This window comes from Camelus bactrianus, chromosome 9 (genome assembly GCF_048773025.1).
Source record: "Camelus bactrianus isolate YW-2024 breed Bactrian camel chromosome 9, ASM4877302v1, whole genome shotgun sequence".
Taxonomy (NCBI): Eukaryota; Metazoa; Chordata; class Mammalia; order Artiodactyla; family Camelidae; genus Camelus; species Camelus bactrianus.
This window is the reverse complement of record NC_133547.1, coordinates 42,345,208-42,367,612: the sequence shown is the minus strand read 5'-3', so window position 1 is coordinate 42,367,612 and position 22,405 is coordinate 42,345,208. Positions and strand designations below refer to the sequence as shown.

At 37.0% G+C, this 22,405-nt stretch overlaps 1 protein-coding gene across 1 annotated transcript; it reads left to right on the top strand.

Moving 5' to 3' along the window:
• Positions 1-12,296: 12,296 nt before the first annotated feature.
• On the top strand, positions 12,297-21,852 carry LOC105063718 (monocarboxylate transporter 1-like). The gene is made up of 4 exons (XM_010948337.3): positions 12,297-12,529; positions 13,566-13,709; positions 16,174-17,040; positions 19,357-21,852. Exons 1-4 carry the CDS (start codon positions 12,313-12,315, stop codon positions 19,599-19,601), a joined length of 1,473 nt encoding a protein of 490 aa, XP_010946639.1. The 5' UTR covers positions 12,297-12,312; the 3' UTR covers positions 19,602-21,852.
• Positions 21,853-22,405: the final 553 nt, after the last annotated feature.

Here is a 22,405-nt window from a genome sequence, read left to right as displayed (position 1 = left end):
AAACTTTACTGTATCAAACAGCTCTACTGTGATCGAGTATGTATGTAAATTTAAACATAAATATTCTGAGATTAATTAACCTTTAATGTTTTTGGCTCTTAATTCAGAGAAGAACTTGTAAAATTCATGCCCTGGAGCATTTCTATTTAATCTCAGAACCCAGATTGCTTCCTTTGAACCAAGATGTTACAGCTTCTATAATCAAGTGGAAATTTTAGAAATCTTCAACTTGTAGATATTTTTATTATCCTACCTTCAGCATAGGTAGGTGAAATGCTCTGAGACAGGTTATCTTCATTTTCAAATGGTGGTATAGTTTTATGGAATTACTTTGCAAAACCTCAGTTTCATAAGTACCCTGAATTTACAATGATCTCTCCTGAGATGAGAATGGATGCCTCAGGTCTTCTTTAACCAACTCATTGTACACAATTCCCTTCTTTACAAAAGAAAGGCTACCTCATGTATCCCCATTCTTACTCTGGTGTAACAATGTTCCAGGCTATAAAAATCTTTTGGGAACAGTCTAAACAAAGGGAAAAATCAAGAATGCATAGCCCCAGAGAGAGAAATTTTGAAGGAGGCATGACCATTTTTCATTCAGAGGACAAATTTCTGCCTTCTCTGATTTGTCTTCTATTCATCCTAGAATGTGAAAGAGAATAGATTGTAACAGGCTGTTTTTCAACTCACTGCTTTGAATTTGTAGGGAAGTAAAACTTTTCCCTTCTAGGCTCTGTGGCTGGTCTAATAATTAAATCGACACAAGACAGATTTACAGCAGAAAAACTAATTTCATACATAAGCAAGCCCATAAAGATATGAGGAGTGACCAAAGCAGGCAGCTTCTATACTTTTTAGACAAGGGAACAATAAATTTGTGAAGAATTGACAGCATTTGGGCTTAGGGGGGCAGATTAGTGAAGAACTAACAGGGTTTGTTTATACAGACTTCTCAGCCCTAAATTCCTTATCTCTGACAATAAGGATGCCTTCTGCCCTCCTGGTACAGGGAGAGTACCTTTCAAATGGGCTATCAGAGGGACAAGGGAAATCATTGCACTGGCTTTTTCTTAAGTAACTTTAATTCAAAATAAATGCCAAATGGTATATTTGGGGGTGGCATATTTGAAGGGTGGCTCCCCTTCAAAGTCAAATGAGGTCACACCTTTTCTGATACGACAAGCCAGTTATGTTATATAGTGGCCATTTTCCATAAACTGAATGAGCTGAAGTGCCAAGGTTTTGACAATGATATATTTAAAGCACATATAACACAATGTACAATATGCCAGAAATTACATATTTGCAACTATTAAACTTACCCATTTAGTAGTCAGTGTTTAAGGGGGTCCACAGTTTCCAAAGATCTTCTGGGGCAAAACAGTTAAAGACCACAGATTCCAGAGTGACTTGTACATACACCTAGTTCCCTTCAAAGTAAATCTAAGAGTTTAACAAAAGATAGAATGGTATAATTTAGGACTTTATATCAGCCAAGAATTTTGCTTGATTTTTTTTTTCTACCCCATACCAAATGTGACTATGATAAATGCCTATAGTTGTGAAAGAATTAGTTTGGTAGTTCTATCTAAAAAGACCCCAGGCAAAGGACATTATGGGACATGACACTACTCCCTAGAGCAAAAACAGGAACCAAACTAGGGACCAAGTTCCTGCATCAGAACCAACCAGCGCCAACAGAGACCTTTACCAGGATGAATCATGCTTTGGGAGGTGAGGCCCCAGTGGCGATGGGGAAACTTTGAAACGGCTCCTACACCAATCATATCTCTTCTACAGCGGAAATGTACAGTATGTTCTATATTCACTCAAGGATTTTCACTTATCCTGGTTTGTTTCCATCAATGAATGGAAATTATTTCAAATAGCAGTTATCCGAGTGATGGGAGAGCCAGAACTGGGCTCAAGGAACAGAAATGTACAAAAGGACAGCACTTTGAACTTCAAGTACCCCATTAAGTCTGCAGCATAGTGTACAATGGAAATCAGGAAGAGGTGAAGCTGAAGAGGCAAACAAGGGTGAGATTAGAATAGGTTTTGAATGTTAAGAAATTATTTTGAGGGTGGATATCTGGAGCTATAGAGTTTTAAGAAAAAGAGCAAAATGACCAGGTGTTATTTTCAAAAGATCATTTGTGCTGCAGTGTGAGAAATGAAAAGGGAAGACCCAAAGGTGGAAGGTAGGGAAACCAATTAGGAGGCTACTGCATTAACCTAAATGGGAGATGGTGACCTGATCTAAGAATAGTGGCTGTGAGGGTGGAGAGGAAGACAAATTCAGAGCTATTCATATTGGTTAGATACGGAGTATGAGGGCAAAGGAGAGAAGAATGACCCACAGATTCTGGACTGGCTAGTGATTTGACCTGGAAATATGCAACTGAGTCATCACATCGATGATAAGGAAGCCACCAGAGCAGATGAGCTCTGAGTCCACAGCGTGTTAATTTAGGGCAGACTGTATGTAGTACATGTTTAAGGAACCATTTCCCCTTCTGGCTAGATCGCCCTCCTCTTTTAGTTGTTCATCAAATATTTGTTGAATATCTATTATTAGACTCCAAAGGGCTAGAAATATATCATTGTAAAGAGTTCCCATTTTTATGCAGCTTATTTTTTGGTGTGGAGAGACTGACAACAATAAGAGGTAATGTGGTCTAGTAGTTAAAAGGACAAACTTTGGAGCCATTCTGATTAGGTTTGAATCCCAGCTCTGCCATGTCCTGAGTAAGTTACTTCACCTTTCTGTTCCTCAGTTTGCTCAGCTCTAAATTGGGAATAGTAATAATACTTCATAGGGTTGTTGAGAGCATTATACTAATCAAGCAAAGTGCTTAACCTAATGCCTGCTGCATAGAAAGCACTATATGAGTACTAGCGGTTATTTAGTTATTCTTTTAGATAGGTGCTCTGGAAAAAAATAAAGCAAGGAGTGGGAGGTGTGAGGTTGATCTAGGATTGATCAAGGATGGCCCAGAAAAGCCTCCCTGATATGGGAACATTTGAAAAAAGATTTAATCGAAATGATATCTGGGTTAACAAAATTCCAGGCAGTGATAACTGTAAATTTAGAAAACCTAAAGGGCAAGTGTACTTGATATCCTTAAAGATAGTGATATAAGCTGGAGTGATATAAGCCAGGAGGGACAAAGTTAGGAGATGAAGTTAGGATAAATTATGTAGGGCCTTTGTAGCATTTAAAAACCATGGCTTTCCATTCTATGCATCCTGTGGCTGGACCCCAGGCTTCAGAATTAGGTATATGAATTACATTTCAGACAGTTGAGGCTCACATAGTGATTAGACATGACCAAACTAAGTATTTACTTCAAGCTAATTATGTTGCCAAAGTGAACATTCTGGGAATTCAGTTGCCTGGAAAGAAGCTGGGATTTTATGGGAAATATGTAGGTGTGGAGTTACTGGCAGTCTTCTTGTCTTAATGAGTTGAGGGCCTTCTTGAAAGTGAAATCAACATAGAAGAAAGTAGAACCAAAAATATGGAAATATCCCCAACCAGATCATTTGGTCCTTGGATCAGGCTGTGCCTAAAACCAGAACCTTGCCTTAGATTTCTTGGTTACATGAGCCATTTTATTTTCGTTCAAGTCAGATTGAGTTAAGTTTTTGATCACTTGCCAACCTGATTCATATAAAGTAGGCAGAAGGAATGGAGTCATTGAATCAAGCTGAAAAGGAATAAATGGCCTGCAAGAAAGGAAGAAAATCCAGAGAGAAGTCAAAGAAAGAAAGCATTTTAGAGGGTATTTTCAACAATTTGAACAATGAATGAGGAAATTAACATCAGGCAAGGACAAAAGAAGCTTGTCATACAAGGCTGGTGAACATATTCAGCACAAAATAGCTAATTAAACAATAATATCTATAGTGGTAGTAATATCTGTCATCTGCCATTGAATTATAAATTCTCTAGGAGAATGAACTATATTTTAATTTATATTGCTTTTAGTAACTTAAAGTTACTTTGTCACTAAGATATTTGAATTGAATTTACTCAGTTTTATGCCTTGCCTACTTGGGTTAGTAATTGGGAGGGAAGCCTGGGACCAGCAGCAAAAGAAAACTAACCTTAGCTTCCACATAAAGCCAGGAGTCCTGGCTAAAGTCACCTAGGTCCATAGTGTTCCCTAGCTTTTGAGAGATGCAGCAAATCTTTTTTTCTGGAAGAAAGTGCCCTCACTTGAGGCCCTCAGGTTTCTAATATATTAAGATTAACCACCTAAGCTCATAAACATTACCAAAAGAACAACATGGAAACATTGAGAAACACATTAGGACATTTCAACATACTTCTACTTCAATTATTGATAGATGAAGCAGAAAACAGAAAACTAGTGAAGACTAAGACAATTTGAAAAAAAAAGTTTGAATCAACAAATAAACAATTCAAACCCAACATCTAGAAAATGTATATTCTTTTCAAGCATACATGGAATATTTTCAAAAATTAATGTACCAGCCCATAAATGCCAGTCTTATATCAAAAAAACTGAATTGTACCAACCATGTCATCTTGCCACAGTGTTGTTAATTATACGTCAATAAAGCTAAACAAAAGATTTCCTTTGGAGAGTTAAAAGACCCCTGTATAACTCTGGGTCAAAGAAGAAATCACAATGGAAATTTTTAAAACACTTGAATAAACAATAGTAAAAATACTGTGCATAAAACTATATAGTATGCAGTAAAAGTGATAGAGGGAAAATTGTAGTCTCAAATGCTCATATTAGAAAATAATTAGGGCTAAAATTAATCAACTAATAAGTATCTACCTTATGTTTGAAAAGGAGAATAAATTCCAAACATGTAAAAATAAAAATGATGTTAAAATAGCAGAAACAAATGACATAAGGGGAAAGGTACGATAAAAGATCAGTAAAACAGAATATTCTTTGAAGAAAACTTACAAAATAAATTCCTGATATTAAAGGAGGAAAAGAAGGCATAAATATCAATGATGAAGAGGATATAATTATGCCTATGAAGAGATTAAAATATAAAAATTCTATGACAGTGCTTTGAAAACTTTGATGAAATGGAAGAACTATAGAAAAATATCCTAAAAAGACAGACTCAAAATGCAATAGAAGGAATGAATAGACTTATAATTGTTAAGGAAACTGACAGAGATGATTTGAAACCTCCCAAAGAGAAAATACAATGTCCAAATGGTTTTCCTAGTAAATTCTACCAAACTTTCAAGGAACAGCTCATTCCAGTCTTACGTAATCTCTTCCTGAGATGAGGGGGAAAGAGAACACCTCCTAACTTACTTTTTGGCTCTAGTATAAAATTGATATTGAAATCAGAAAAGGTCAATATGAGAAGAGAAAATTATATTTCCAAATGCCTTATGGACACATTTCAAAAAAAGTCCAAAAAATACTAATTAATTTAGAAATGTTTTTAAAGGCGTATGTTGTGACCAAGTTGGGCATATTCTAGGAATGCAAGGGTGGTTTAACAGGTTAAAAAAGAACTATAAATGTTATTCACTACTTGCTCAGATGAAAGGAAAAATGCTATCCTAAATCTGATAGTGTATCTGCCAAATTCTGGAGTACTTTTCTTGATGATGAAACACTATATGCATTATTTTACCTATTAAGTAAAATAAGGGTTACTTGAATACAAGTACTGTGATTCCATGATGATCTGATAACTGAGATGGCACCCAAGTAACTAATGAGCTGTAGCATATATAACATAGATATGCCAGCACAAGAATGATTCACGTCCCAGGCAGGAAGGAGCCGGATGGCATGAGATTCGTCATGCTACTCAGAATACCATGCAATTTAAAACTTATGAATTATTTATTTCTAGAAGTTTCCATTTAATATTTTCAGACTGCAGCTGACCATGGGTAACTGAAACTGCAGAAAGCAAAACTGCAAATAAAGGGGGACTACTGTATACAAAAATCAATTGTAGTGGTACTTCTAGAATGGAGTAAGATCCTGTGAAATTGTGTTTCATAAAAGCAATAAGAACATTGGCAAGAATTATTAAAATCAACTTTTAAAAAAACTCAAAAATTAACCAAAGGCTTGAAGTAATCCAAAAAGAATGTATTCAAGAAACAGCTGAATCTCAGAATAGCAAGGTTTGTGGTGTTTTAACATGACCTATTCCTATATTCATCTGCCTACCTCTGGTAGAATGGAAAACAACAGCAAAAAAAACCTCACAATCACAGGAGCTGTGAAAATCAGCCGTGTAGTAACCACTTGGGGCAGAATGGGTTTGAAACCCTAAAAAAAAGCCTCATACTTAGAGAATTATTATTCAACATATCTGACAGTTCCTGGAAACCCCCACTTACAGGGATTGTCTTTATTTGACCTGATTCGGAGCTTCCTCAGTGCAAACAGCCTTTTTCCCAGAGCATTTATTGAAAACAATCAGGGGTAATTATTTAACATCTCAGCTGCCTGAGTTGGAAAAACAATTGGAGCAAACAAAAAGCTGACCATACACTTTAAAGGAAAAGCTGGGGAATGAGATGCCCACTGGGAACTTTTAAAGCTCTGGCATATTCCCAGAATGCTAGAAGGTCATGCACATGTGCAGACAGCCCATGCTCAGCGAAGACCTGAGAAGGCCTGAATCTCCTCTCTTGACTGACCTTGAAGCTCCATACCAGCAGGAAGTGAAGGCTAAAGCAGAAGCGTAAGCTGCCTGCTGGAGAATTGAAAGCATGCCCCAACATACACAAATACCCTGTGGCGAAGCCTGGTACATATACTGATTCAAGGCATTTTAAGGAAATTTTTGTCCAGTCATTGGCTGATCACTAACCAAGCAGAGGTTTCAATGGCCACATATGAGAAAAAATACAGACTTCACAGAATTTATTTAGGAAAGTCATTAAGCAAACAAAAGGCAATAGCAGTATCATCAACATGAACAACAAACAGCAATAACAACTAACCCTGAGGAGGGAGGGAATCTGATTTCCACGGTTACCACATTGTGTTATTTTAAATGTCCAGTTTTCAACAACAAAATATGAGACACACAAAGAAACAGGAAAGTATGGTCTACACACAGGGAGAAAAGTCATTCGGTAGAAACTATCCCCAACAAAGCCTCAACATTGAACGTACTAGACAAAGGGTTTAAATTAGCTATTATAAATTTTTTCAAAAAATTAAAACCATGTCTAAAGGACTAAAAGAAGTTGTGAGAACAATGTCTTACCAAAAAGAGAATATTTATAAAGAGATAGTTATTATATTTAAAAAAAAAAAAAAGGGGGCCAAATAGAAATTCTGGAGCTGAAAAGTACAGTAACTGAAAAATTTGTAAGAGGGTCTGAAAAGCAGACTTGAGCTGGCAGAAGAGTCAGTGAACTTGAATATAGATCAGTTGAGATTACCAAATCTAAGGGGAAAAAAAGAAAAATGAATGAAAAATGAACAGATCCTTGAGACGAAGCCAAAGAATATTGAAAACAACAAAAGAAAAGTAACTCATCAGAAACCAAGTATCCTCAATAAGATTAACAGCTAATTTTTCTTTAGAAACCATGGAAGCCAGAAGGCAATGGGACAAAATATTCAAAGTGCTGAAAGAAAAAGATTATCAACCAAGAAATCTGTATCCAGCAAAACTATCCTTCAAAATGAAGCAGAGATTAAGACATTCCCAGATAAACAAAAACTGAGAGAATTTGTTGCCAGCAAGCCTGACCTATAAGAAATACCAAAGTGTGTCCTTCAGGCTGAATCTGAACAAACACTATCCATAACTTGAATCCACACAGAGAAATAAAGAACACCAGTAGAGGTAATTAAATAGGTAAATGTAAAAGACAGTATAAATGTTTTTTTTCCTTTGTAACTCTTTTTCCCCCTTCTACCTGATTTAAAAAACAACTACATAAAGCAATAATTATAAAATTATATATGGACTTACAGTGTATAAAAATGTAATTTGTAAAACAATAGTATTGTGAAAAAGGAACAAAGTTTCTATACACTATTGCAATTAATTTGTACTAATCCATACTAGATTGCTTTAAATTAAGATGTTAACTGTAATCCACAGGACACCTACTAAGAAAATAACAACAACAAAAAAGTAAAAGAAACAACTTGGTAATTAAAGGGGCACACTAAAAATATCTATTTAACACAAAAGAAGGCAGTGATGGAGGTATAGAAAAAAAAACAAAGAGAACAAATAGCAAAATGGGCAGACTTAAGTCCTCCCTTATCAATAATTAAATTGAATAATTAAAAAGTAAATAGATTAAACACTCCAATCAAAAAGCAGTGATTGGCAGACTGGATTTTTAAAAATGACCCAACTCTATGCTGGCTACAAGAGGCACATTATGGATTCAAAGACACAAACTAGTTTAGAGTGTACAGATGACTAAAGATATGCCATGCAAACTAACTAAAAGTCACCTAGGTAAAACAGACTTTAAGACAAAATTGTTATTAGACACAAAGAAGGACATTGTATAATGATTAAAGTTCGATCCATTATGAAGACATAACAATTATAAATATATATACACCTAACAACAGAGCCCCAAAATACATGAAGCAAAAACTGATGAAATTAAAAGGAGTAAACAGATAATTCAATAATAGTAGTTGAAGATTTCAACAGAACTTCAGTAGAACAAGTAGGCAGAAAATCAACTAGGAAATTGAAGACTTGAACAACCAAGTATATACCAAGTACAAACCAAGTAAACGTAATCCACAGAACACTTTACCCAACAATAGCAGAATACACATCTTCTCAAGTATACATGGAACATTTTCCAGGACTAGGCCATAAAACAAGTCTCAATAAATTTAAAAGGACTGGGTATGTTCTCTGATCACAATGCAATAAAATCAGAAATCAACAACAAGAAATTTCAGAAGTGAGCAAATATGTGGAAATGAACAACACATTCCTATATAACCAATGGTTCAAAGAATAAATCATAAAGGAAATTAGAAAACACATTGATATGAATGAAAACAAAATGACAAAGTACCAAAATTTGTGGAATATAGCTAAAACAGTGCTTAGAGGGAAATCTATGGCTATATACATCTATATTTAAAAAGAACAAAGATCTCAAATCCATAACTGAAACTTTTACCATTAGGAATTAGGGGGGGAAAAGGCAAATTAAATGCAAAGCAAATAGAAGGAAGGAAATAATAAAGATTAGAACAGAAATAAATGAACTAGAAAATATAAAAACAATAGAGAAAAACCAATAAAATCAAAAGTTTCTTTGAAAAGGTCAATAAAACTGACAAAATTTTAGCAAGACCAACCAAGAAGAGAGAGAGAGAAGACTCAAATTACCAAAAGCAGAAATGAAAGAGAATACATTATGTATAGTGAAGAATTCACCTCACCAATAGAGAGGTCTGGCCTTTGCCCTTGGCTACTGGAATATGATCTCTAGGTCTCTGAAAAGTTCCGCCTGAGAGGAGTGTCTTTGTTTGCCTGGGCCCATTAGCCATATCTTCTTATTTCCAATCTCTAAAAGAGCTGGAGACTAAAGATTTTAGGCCACCCTCTGGTAGGGGCTGGAGACTAAAAGTCAGCCATGAGGGCAGTATGTGATCAAGCCCCACTAAAAACTCTAGACACTGAAGGCTGAGGTGAGCTTCCCTGGTTGGTGATACTCTCTATTGTCACACATTGTGACTGGGAGAAGGTAATGCTTCCCACGACTTTGTGGGGAGAGGATGATCAGAAGCTCTGCATTTGGACTGCTTCCAAACTGCCCTGTGCATCTCTTCCTGTAGCTAATTTTAACCTGTGTCCTTTCCATGTAATAAGTCATGAGTATAATAGCATCAGTGAATTCTGTGAGTCCTTCTGTTGAATTACCCAACCTGTTTTGGAAACCCACCCCACTACCTCTAACTACCCCCCCAAAACTTGCAGTTGTTGTTAGAAGTGAGGCTAGTCTTTGGGGGCTGTTCCCTCTAATATTATTGTTGGTTAAACTCTTCGTATATCACTACTGACCCTACAGAAATTTTTTAAAAGATTATAAAGAAATACTATAAATAATTGCATGCCAACAAATTAGATAGCCTAAATGAAATGAACGAATTTCTAGAAAAACAGAAACTATCAAATGACTCAAGTAGATACAGACAATCCAAATATACTTACAGCAAGTGAAGAGATTGCCGTATCATCAAAGACAAAGAAAACCCAAAGCCCAGATAGCGTCATCGGTGAATTCTTTGAAACATTTAAGGAACTAACACCACTCTTTTACAAGCTCTTCCAAAAAACGGAAGAGGAGGGAACATTTCCCAACTTGTTCTCTGAAGCCAGAACTATCCTGATGCCAAAACCAGACGAAGACATCACAAGAGACGAAAACTGCAAACCATTATCCCTTATAAATGTGGATGCAAAAATCCTCAACAAGGTATGAGCAAACAGAATTCAACAACATATAAAATGTGTTATATATCATAACAGACTGGTACTTATCTCAGGACTGCAGGAATTCATAAGTGGTTCAACATACAAAAATCAGTCAAACTATATCGTATGAATAGAATAAAGGCCCAAAACCACAAGATCATCTTAATGGACAATTAACAAAGCATTTGCTAAAATCCAACAGCTTTTGTAATTAAAAAAAAAAATACTCAACAACTAGGAACGGGAAGGGAAACTTCCCAAACCTAATAAATGGCACCTACACAGAACCACTGCTAACATCATAATTAACGGTAAAATACTGAAACCTTCCCCTCTAGGATCAGATAAAAGACAAAGATGTCCACCTTCACCACATTCATTTAACAATGTACTGGAGGTTTTATCCAGCAAAATTAGGCAATGAAAAGAAATAAAAGCAGCCAGATGATAAAGGAAGATGTAAAACCATCCCCGATGACATGGTCTTACAAATAGAAAATCCTAAAGAATCCACACACATAACATGCGTGAGTCTATTAGAACTAAAAAATGAGTTCAGAAACTTTGCAGGTTGCAAAACTAACATACAAATATCAATTGTATTTCTATACACTAGCAATGAAAGATCCAAAAGTAAAATTAAGAAAACAGTTCAATTTACAATACCATCAAAAATAATGTCAGGACTAAATTTAACTGCTAATGGGTACAGGATTTCTTTCAGGGGTGATGAAAATGTTCTAAAATTAGTGATGATAGTAGTACAGTTTTGTGAATATACTAAAAACCACTGAAATGTAAACTTTAAAAGTGAATTTTATGATATGTGAATTATATCTCAATAAAGCTATTATTTAAACAAATTAATTGTCTTTATACACCAGCAACTAACAGAAAATGATTTTTTAAAATTACCATCTGTAAGAGTAATAAAAACTAACTTGGCATAAATCTAACAAAAGTTGTGCAAACCCTGGGAATGTTTAATTTTATAAAGCTTTTAGAAACTTTACTTCTATAGTTTTATATAAAAAAAAAGTTTTTGAGCTTCTTAAGCAGAACTTTTCTTGAAAGTTGTTTTTTAAAATCACTACAAGATCACTTTTCTAAACTATATTTGAAGTATTTAGTTAGAAGGTGAGCTATTTAAAAGTTGACTTCTATGGGTAGGAAGATAGGGTTTGTATTAAAGATTAAGCAATATAATAATAAAATGATATTGTCATGGTTGACCTGTACAGTATTAACACTGTGCTATACCACTCCAGGTAGTGTTAGGGTGGCCAGAAATGAGTATGATGACATATTTTTGAAGGGTTAATTTTGACATAAAATAGAAGCTGGTTTAAGTAAATCAAAGGAGAACTGAATTTCTCTAAAGCAGACTGGTAGACCTGTTCTCAACCTCTCCCACCTGCTAGTAATTCATAATCACGTCCTTTGTCTAACTATGTTTTCACTAATGCTGGGGCTTAAGAAGATAAGGAGGAATCTTTGGTTTGAACTACTAGCTTCTTATATTAGGATTCATTTTGCAGATTTAAACTGTATTGGTCAGCCATTATTTGGGAATCTTTCTGGTCACATAATAGGAAAAAGAATAAATCTAAGCAGCTGGATGAAAAGCAGACTTTAATGAGCTAACTTTCCAGCCCATTAAATCAGAAAATAATGTTTGAAATGGTCTTTTATTTTGAAAATTGCTATATGCATTTCCTTATTCATTCATTACGTAAGTGTAAGGGATTTCCTGAAAGTGCTTTGTTACTGACCTACTTGTTCTGCACTATTTTAATTTCATCCCCTTTAGATATCTGGATTCGAACTGCATTTTAGAATTCACCTTTACTTACAATGCCACCATCAGGCGGCGGTCCAGTTGGATACACCCCCCCAGATGGAGGCTGGGGGTGGGCAGTGGTTGTTGGAGCTTTCATTTCCATCGGCTTCTCTTGTGCATTTGGCAAATCTATTTCTGTATTTTACAAAGAAATTGAAGAAATATTTAAAGCCAGCACCAGCGAAGTGTCATGGTTGTCTTCCATCGTGTTTGCTGTCATGTATGCTGGAGGTAAGTACCCGTGAAGAGCTGCTCTTTTAACTGTCAGTAGGTAGATAATCTGTATTAGGTACTTTTTGTTCTATGTCTTTATCAGTGAGATATTTAAAATGTGAGTTCTTAGAGTTATGTGATTAGAGTCATATTTTTCATTCCCTTTAACAATAAAAGCTACATAGCAACTGTGTGCTCTGTTAGGTCAGTTATAATATAGAACAGGTGTCATTATAAAGGATACCTTTCTTTAAAAATGTATTTTGTGTTGGCTGCTGGTGTATAAAAAGGTAGTTGATATTTGTATTTTAATCATATCTCCTGTAAGCTTGCTAAACTCTTGTTAATCCCAATAGTTTTTGGTAGATTTATTTCAAAATTTTTAGTAGACAAACAAATCTTCTGCAAATACTGATAGTTTGGTTTCTTCCTTTCCTTACACCTTTCCCCCCTGTCTTACTGCGCTGGCTCGGACCTCCAGTATAATGTTGAAGAAAAGTGGTGATGGTAGGCATTCTTGTTTTGTAGTTCTGTTTTGATTTTGTTGTGGTTTTCTGTGAGAAACAATACATTTTAGCTAGTTTTTAAGTATGCGCTGAAGTCAGAAGTTTGATCAGACCTGCTCATACTTACATTTTGTCATTCGTGTGTGTTTGCGCTAGATGACTGTTTAAAAAATTTTAAACAGAGCAAACATCCTCCATATCTGTGGATAATATCCTAGATACATGAAGAATCGTATAAACACTTATAATTAGGGTATTTTCAGCCTCTTTTGCTTCCAAAGAGTTGGATTATGGTCTTTCATACTTCAGTTAAAATCCATCTTGTATGTTCTAGGTATGTAGAAGATACAAGCATTACTATATTTTTTCCATTACACAAACCTGTGACTCTGAAGTGAAGACAGAAAGCAGTAATCCTTACCACTGCCTTCTGTTTTATCTGTTTATTTTGCGGGGTGGCATCCTGTCATGTCAGTAATGCCATGTGCAGGTGTGGATGTGAGGGCCGGGCTTCTCCTTTATATTCTAAGCTGTTTGTTCTCTCCTAGGTCCTATCAGCAGTATCCTGGTGAATAAATACGGCAGTCGTCCAGTCATAATTATTGGCGGCTGCTTGTCAGGCTGTGGCTTGATTGCGGCTTCTTTCTGTAACACCGTGAAGGAACTTTACTGGTGTGTCGGAGTCATTGTAGGTAAGTCGCTACTGATGTTATTTTCAATCATTAATTTTTTTGTGGACTATTTGTAGCTTTCATTTGCCAATTCTTTTGAAAAATGAAAGTTCTTTGTTAGAAAAATTACAGGATCACTATTTTTTAGAGCTGGTGATATGTTAATTTAATAGAACCAGAAAAGCGAGCCTTTAAAGAACGTTCTGGCCCTTAATGGCATTTTTATTGTAAGCACATTAAAGAGAGCTTCTTTTCTTTTTTTTTTTTCCTTTCCTCTCCTTTCCTTCTTACTTCTCTTTTCTGTCTTTCTTTTTTCATCTTAAGAAAGAAGACAGTGGTGATAGGTTAAAAAGTTGTTGAGAGGGAGGTCATTAGCTATTCCCTCTCATTTCTCCTTCTGCCCAAGAAGAAATTGGCTCAAATTAGAGAAAGAGAGAATGTCAAAGCAGGAATTTTCTGATAGAAAAGCCAGATACATTTTCAAGGGATAAGGGGCACACTTGAGGAAACTCCCCTTTCTAATAGCTAAATTAAGAAAATAAAACTGCTGAATATAAGTATTATTGACACCCATAGCTCTACAGATTCAAGAAAACTACCGTTAATATTTTGATGCCCTATCCACTCATTTTCCTGTGCGCACACATAGAATTTTTAGAACAAAAAAGGATGAGACTATGTATGTTTGTATCCAGTTTTTTGTTATACTTACTAATACATCATGTACATTGTTTCCCCATCTCAGTAAATATACTTTAGCTGCAATTATTTTTTCATGGGGTAGATGGATATACCATAATTTATTTCACCATTATCTAATCAAAGGACATTTTAAATTGTTTATATTTTTTCATTATTAATAAACAGTATTTGTATGATAGTACTTCTGTATACATCTTTGTGAAAATGATCATTTCCTTTGGATAAATTTATAGAAGTGGAATTACTAGAGGAAAATGTTTTCAATACAATTGGCCAAATATCTCTTTTAGAAAAGTTATAATAATTTACAGTCCCACCTGCAGGACCTGAGATAAGGCCAATAATGGGTATTATCTTTTTGAATCTGTCCTTTTACCATATTAATTACATTTTTTAACATTTAAATATTTTAATTCATCTGGAATATTTGAATAAAGTAAGGAAGGACTAAAACTTTGTTCCCACATGGTTATTCAGCCTGTTCATTATTCCATTTGTTAATTCAGTCCACAAACATTTATTGAGTCCCTAGCTATATGCCAGGCATTGTCCAAGCTCTGTAGGGAGACCAACATGATAGGCAAGATTCCTGCTCTTCAGTGGAGAGAAGTAAACAATAAACAGACCAACAAATAAATGAATAAATAAGAAAACTATCAGGTAGTAATGAGTGCTTTGCAAAGACTTAAAACAGAGAATTTTGATAGAGAGGAATTGAATGGTCCCTAAAGGGAAGGCTTCTCAGAGGTGGTGATTGAGATCTGGATGATAACCAAGCAGGAGGCTTTGTGACAATCTAGAGGAACAGTTTAACACTTAGCACAAGTAGGAATAGACTGAGATGAGGGCAAGGAGGCAAATTAGCGCCAAATCATGGGGCCTCCTAACCCAGAGTGAAAAGTTATGGATGGGCAGTCATTAGAGAGATTGAAATGGGTGAGCATCCAAATCTGGTTTACCTAGTAGGGAACCAAGGTTGGGAGACCACTTAAGAGGCTATTAGGATAGTTAATTGTCCCAGCCTCATTGACTGAAAAATCCATCCTTTCCCTATTAATTTAAATGTATCTTTTGGTTCTATTTCTGGACTTTCCACCCACCTTTATTGATCAATTTTTCTAATTTTGAACAAGTGCCACACTGTCCTAATATATTTATATATCTGTTAGGGTAGGTGCCACCAATTATTTATCCTTTTCCAATATTTCTAATGCATTTGTTCTCTGGGTGTATTTTAGAGTCATTTTACCCCATTTGAAAAATAAATTACATTGAAATTTTCATAGACATTGCGTTAAAAAAATGGATTTCCTAAGATACTGTTAGCATCTTGACAATGTTGTGTTTTACTGTCCAAAAATATTTTCTCTCCCCCTCCCCCTCCCCCTCTTGCCCTTCCTCTCCCTCTGCTCCTCCTCCTGGTTTGCTTTCTGAATTTAGAAGATTTATCGTCTCTCCTTTTTGTTTTTAATTCTCTATGCCTCAGGAAAGCAAAAGTTATGAAATTAGACAAAGGATCTTACATTTATTGTGGTTTTGTTGCTAAAGTAAAAAGAGTTCTTTTTCATAATATAAATTTTTATATTATAAACCTAGTATTTACTGCAAAAAGAGACTTTATGTCTATATTTATTTGATAACTGTCCACGTAATGATCTACTGGTTATAATAGCCTCTGATGATTTTGACCTCTTTCCATTCAGTTTCTCTGCCTGATTAATTAATACCAAATACATTTTTGACATTTATTACAGTATGTGATTGTGGTTCCCCTCCTCCCCAGGTCTTGGGCTTGCCTTCAACTTGAATCCAGCTCTGACCATGATTGGCAAGTACTTCTATAAGAGGCGACCACTGGCAAACGGACTGGCCATGGCAGGCAGTCCTGTGTTCCTCTCTGCCCTGGCCCCCCTCAACCAGACCCTTTTTGCTCACTTTGGCTGGAGAGGAAGCTTCCTAATTCTTGGGGGCATCCTACTAAACTGCTGTGTGGCTGGAGCCCTGATGAGACCAGTAGAGCCCAAGACAAACACTGCAGGGAAAGAAAGATCTAAGAAATCCCAGCAGGAAGCTGGAAGAGCTGATGCAAAAAAGGGGGCAAGTGATACAAATACAGAAGTTAATGGCAGAAATCCCCCAAAAGAGAAACAATCAGTTTTTCAAACAGTAAACAAACTTCTGGACTTATCCCTGTTCAAGCACAGAGGCTTTTTACTGTACCTCTCTGGGAACACGATAATGGCTTTTGCACTGGCTACACCTTTAGTCTTTCTTAGTAATTACGCCAAGAGTCAGCATTACTCTAATGAGAAGGCTGCCTTCCTTCTTTCTATTCTGGCTTTTGTTGACATGGTAGCCAGACCTCTTATGGGATTTGTAGCCAACACAAACTGTGTAAGACCTCGAATTCAGTATTTTTTTGCTGCTTCTGTTATTGTATACGGAATGTGTCATATGCTAGTACCTTTCTCCTCCAGCTATCTTGGGTTTTGTGCCTATGCGGGATTCCTTGGATTTGCTTTTGGGTGGCTTGGCTCCGTATTGTTTGAAACGCTGATGGACCTCATTGGACCCCAGAGGTTCTCCAGTGCTGTGGGATTGATGACCATTGTGGAATGCTGTCCTGTCCTCCTGGGGCCACCGCTTTTAGGTATAGTATGTCTACCTATTTCTGTGGTTCAGTTAACATAAAACAGGTATAGAAGATTGGAAGATGATAGAAAGCAGAAATCAGTGAGCTGCTGATGCCGGAGGGCTAGTCTTTCTCATTTCTGTACCCTCCATGCTGACACACAGAGCATAATTGCTCAAATACTTTTGGAAATAAATTAAAGTGAATCATCAAGCTGAAAGGGGAATAAAAAACTATTACAAACTTAAGCATTTATTGAAATATTTTTCTCATAGAAAAACCAAATGTATTTATTGTAGAAAAATGTATTATACTCCACCTTTAAAATACTGTTGGTGATTTCTCTTAATTATGGAATTTATATCAGCAGTAATATTTAAAATAATAACAATACCCAGGTAAGGGCTTACAGTATACCAGGGACTGTCCTAATCATTTTCTATATTCTGTCCTATATTACAAGTCTGTGATGTAGGACTGTCCCCACTTTATAAATAAAGGAACTGAGGCTTCTAAAAGCAAAATAACTTGCCCAAGATCACACAGCTAGTAAGAGACCATAAAACTTGATGTATTATTCTTTTAAGAATGCTAAATGATGTATATTTTTAAATTATCATTAATACAAAATACAGCAATGATTTGGGCTTCCTCTGGATGTGACTCATGCTTCTGAGAGTATGCACTATAAAGTAAGAAGGCAACATAAAAGAAGATCCACTACTGACTTTTCAAAACTTATCCACCCTCTCTTCTCCCTATACTCAAGGAGATTCCAAGTCCTGTCAAGTTTTACCTCCTAAATCTCTTTCTAATCTGCCCATTTTTCTCCATCACAACTACCACTCTTACCCAAACCTCCTGCCTTCTCTCTGGGCTGCTCCTAGCAGTAGCCTTCTGACTTCACCCATGTCCAGTCTACCTGCTCTTTAGTCTCCTGAAACACTCGAGTTGCTTCCCACATCTCAGGGTGAAGATCAGATTCCCTACCGTGGCCCACAGGGCTCTGCGTGGCCTTGCCCACCCACCTCTCCAGCCTCATTCCCACCACTCAGTCTGCTCTCTCTGCTTCCCCTCTCACACCCTCTGCTTCCTCCTACCACCCGCCTCTGCACGAGCTCTTCTCTGCCTGGATACTTTTCCCATCTCCTTTCTCCCAGATAACTCCTATCCTCCTGTAAGTCTTGGCAAAGTTTATTTACACTTTAAGAAAAGCCCTCCTGACCCTACTTGCTGGCCTCAACCTCCTATTCTCTGCTCTCAGGCCCTCCCTGTAGCACTTGTCACAGTGTATGCACTTACTGGGTTAACATTTTTCCTCTCCACTGAACTGTATGGATGTTCCCTCTTTTGCTCACCCTTAACTCAGGGCCTAGTGGACCCAGTGCCTGGTGTGTGTATAGAGACCCAATAAGCATTGCTGAGTGAGTGATGCCCTGAGCTGGAAAACTGTATGGAGTCCTATTTGAACTGGTTATTATATTCTTTATGGGTGTAGAGTTTTCCAAAGTTTATTCCTTGAAATACTAGTTTGTAGAGATGCTAATACATTTTACTATAACAAGGATTTCATGGCCAAAAAAGTTTAGAAACACCAAAGTAAATGAGTTTCTTTACTATCAGACCTCATAAAAGGCTTTAATAGAAAAGACTATGATATGTCATTTCCAAATTTGCTTGACTTTGGAAACATTAGGGAGGTGTCCTGTAGCACAGAGTTGTGGGTGGAGGCCTAAGTCAGACCTGGTGGGTTTCAAGCCAACCTATTTCACACACTAGGTCACTTTGTGACCTTGGACGAGTTACTTAAGGTTTCTGAACTTTGGTTTTTACGTTATACAACGGGAATGATGATAGAATCTTCCTGTAGTGAATATTAAGCACTTAGAATGGTGGAAAGGTATTGCTGTTAGCTAATATTTTAGCATAGGATGAGTGCTCACAGGATTGCTCTTTGGGAAACACTGATGTCAGAGAAAGAGCATTGTCCTGGGAGAGTGGAAATCGCTCTGTGGCCTTGGGCAAGACTCCCAAACCTCTTTTGAGCAACAAATTTTTCCACTGTATATTGAAAGAATTGATTCTAGGTGATCTCTAGGTATTTCCCAGTTCAAATTTGCCGAGATTTAATTATTTTCAAGTTGCTAAACGACAGAATATGCTAGGCCATCCAAAATCAGTGTGATGTCATAAAAGATCAGATCATTTTTAGCAGTTCCTTTTTGTACTAAATTGTCATTTGTGGGATCTTTGAGTGGATCCTTAAACTTTATTTGGGCAAGGGTAAAATTGTTTACTTTACCCATGTAACTTTTTTTTTTTTGACATCTTTAGGTCGTCTCCATGACATATACAGAGACTACAAATACACATACTGGGCAAGTGGCACAATCCTTATTGTCTCAGGCATCTATCTCTTCATCGGCATGGGCATCAATTATCGACTTGAGGCAAAAGAACAGAAGGCAGAGGAGAATCAGAAAAAGGAGAGTAAAGAGATGGAACCAAAAGAAGTCACTAAAGCTGCAGAATCTCCAGAATCAAAAGGCATAGAAGGGCCCAAAGAGGAGAAACTTTAAGGCTCAAATCAGGGATAAACAGAAGCTTTGCACCAAAGATACCTGAAAAAGTCTACTGAATCATGTCCTATTGTTGGTGCTTATCATGGACAGTTGACATTTGTGTACAGCTTATACCAGGTGTTCACTGATGGAACTTTCATTTCCTTCCTTTACATCAGTCATAATAAATATGTCACATCCTTTAGGGGCAGGGGATTTGCAAAAGGTGACAGAAGGAAATAGCTTTTATTTGAAGTCCCATTTATTAAGGTATACTGTACAAATCTCTTTTATGAGAGTAAAGTTTAATGAATTTTGACAAAGGTATTTAGTCAAAAAACTACCACTCTAATATAGAACATTGTGAACAGCCAAAATAATTCCCTTCTGCTCCTTTGCAGTCAGTCCCCTTCCCCTAATTATAGCCCCTGGCAGCCACTGATCTAATTTCTGTTCCCTATAGTTTTGCATTTTCCAGAATGGAATAAATGGAATCATATAGTATGTAGTATGTGGCATAATAATATGTATTTGGTCTTTATCTCTAGTTCCTGGTATATGGTTCCTAGAACCCTTGGAATCTCTGGAGTGATAAGAGTGTCTTTTGCATGCTAATTAGGTGACTAGTGGCTGGAGACCCCTTTCTTAGCTGCAGGATAGGAGCTAGTCTCCAAAAAAGACCAAGGAGTGATTAGAGGGTTGGAACGTTCGGTGGCATCCCGTGACCTCCAGAGAGAGGAGAGAGACTGGAAGTTGAGTTCAATCACCGATGTCCAATGATCTAATCAATCATGTCCATGTAACAAAACCCCCTAAACTACAGAGAGCTTCCTGGTTGGTGAACACTGAGGTACTGGGAGGGTAGTGCGCCCAGACAGGGCACGGACGCTCCACACCACTCCTCCCTGCCATATTTCGCCCATGCATCCTAGACATCTCTTCCATCCGGAGGTGCTAAATTATATCCTTGATAATAAATCAGTGAATGCAAGCAAAGTGTTTCCCTGAGTTCTGTGATTCACTCTAGCAAATCATCAAACTTGAAGATGGAGTCATGGGAACTCCTAGTTTATAGCTGGTTGGTCAGAAGTACAGGTGGCAACCTGGGACTTGAGACTGGATACTGAAGTGAGGGCAGTCTTGTGAGACTAAGCCTTTAAACCTTTGGGATCTGACACTAACTCTGGGTACTTTGTGTTAGAATTGAATTAAATTGTAGGACACCCAGTGGCTGGAGAGTTGGAGAAGTGGTTGTTGGTGTGCAAAAACTCCCACACATTTGGTGGCAGGAGTGTTATGAGTAAAAACAGTGGGGACTGGCCTTCTGTGTCTGGTTTCCTTCACAGAGCAGAATGTTTTATGATCCATCCATGCTGTTGCATTTTTAGCAGTTTATTGCTTTTTATTGCTGAGGAGTATTTCTTGTGTAGATGTACCATAATTTGTATATCCATCTACCAGTTGGACACTTGAGTTGTTTCAACTTTTTGGCTGTTATGAGTAAAGATGCTGTGAACATTCACACAGAGATGTGTGCAGACATATGCTTCATTTCTCCTGGGCAAATGCCTAGAATTGGAATTCTGGGTCATATGGCAAGTGTGTAAGAAACCATCAAACTGTTTTCTCAGTGGCTGTACCATGTGCTCATCCCACTAGCGAGATGAGAATTCTAACTGTTCCACATCCTTGTCAGCAACAGGCATTGCCAGTCTTCTTAACTTGCCCATTCCAGGAGGTGTGTAGTCTGTGACATTTCCCTGAACACTAATGATGTTGACCACTTTTTTTTCCTGTGCTTCTCATCTGTATATTTTTAGAGAAGGTTTATTTTTTAACCCTGACATTTAACAGTCTTAAAAATATTTAAGTGCCTGGAGTTTTTGTCTTTCAAACTCTTTGGGTGACTTTTCCTGGCATAGCTGACGGTGAAATAAACAATATACTTGAAACTTCCTAAACGTCTGGCAGCGTATTTAAATAGATGGTTATGAAGTCTAATAGCGTGGAAAGATCTTGTAATAAGCATGATACAATGTTAAGTGACAAAAGCAGAACACAAACTAGGTAAATGTATATAATGCACTCTCGGTGGATAAAAGAGGAAAAAGACATGCACAAAATTCCAACCATATTTGCGTTGGAATGGTGACTTTTTCCCTATACGCATTTTCCTTAATTTGAATGTGGCTGCTTTTCACTAATAACAGAGGAAAAATGAATAGATTTGAAATAGAAGAGTTCTGACAAGAGGAACTTAATCACCTAAGAAAATAAAGCTAATGATTATTGTAAGCCATTGTTTGTTTGTTTATCTTTAAGAGTTGCATTCTAGTGAAAGGGAGGTGAGTGTGACATGGAACTCAGAAGCACAGAGCTCGAATAGCCTCAAGTCATGACTCTGCTGGTGCTGGACAAAGCTGTGGAGTGCAGCGTCCACGGCCACCTGCGCCAACCACCAGTGCCTCCTTCCTGAGACAGTCAGCGCTCCTGGGGACAGCACTCCTGTGGTTCCCCTTCTGATCATCCTTCAGCTGCAGGTGAGTGTAGCTCAGGAAGCCAGAGCATTCAGCACTTACCCACATCGCAGCAGCACAGCTGCTCTTGAACACAATCTTACTGAGATCAGCATCAGAAAAAAATACGATGATGCCACAAAAAGACAGGGTGATGTTGCCCAAAGGAAGTCTACCTTTCCACACATTCATTCAACAGATATCATTGACATTTACCCTAAGTGTCAGTTCTAAGCACAATTCTAAGCCCTGTTCTAGGCATAGAAAATTCATCAGGGACCAAGACACAGCTGTCTGTGTTCCATG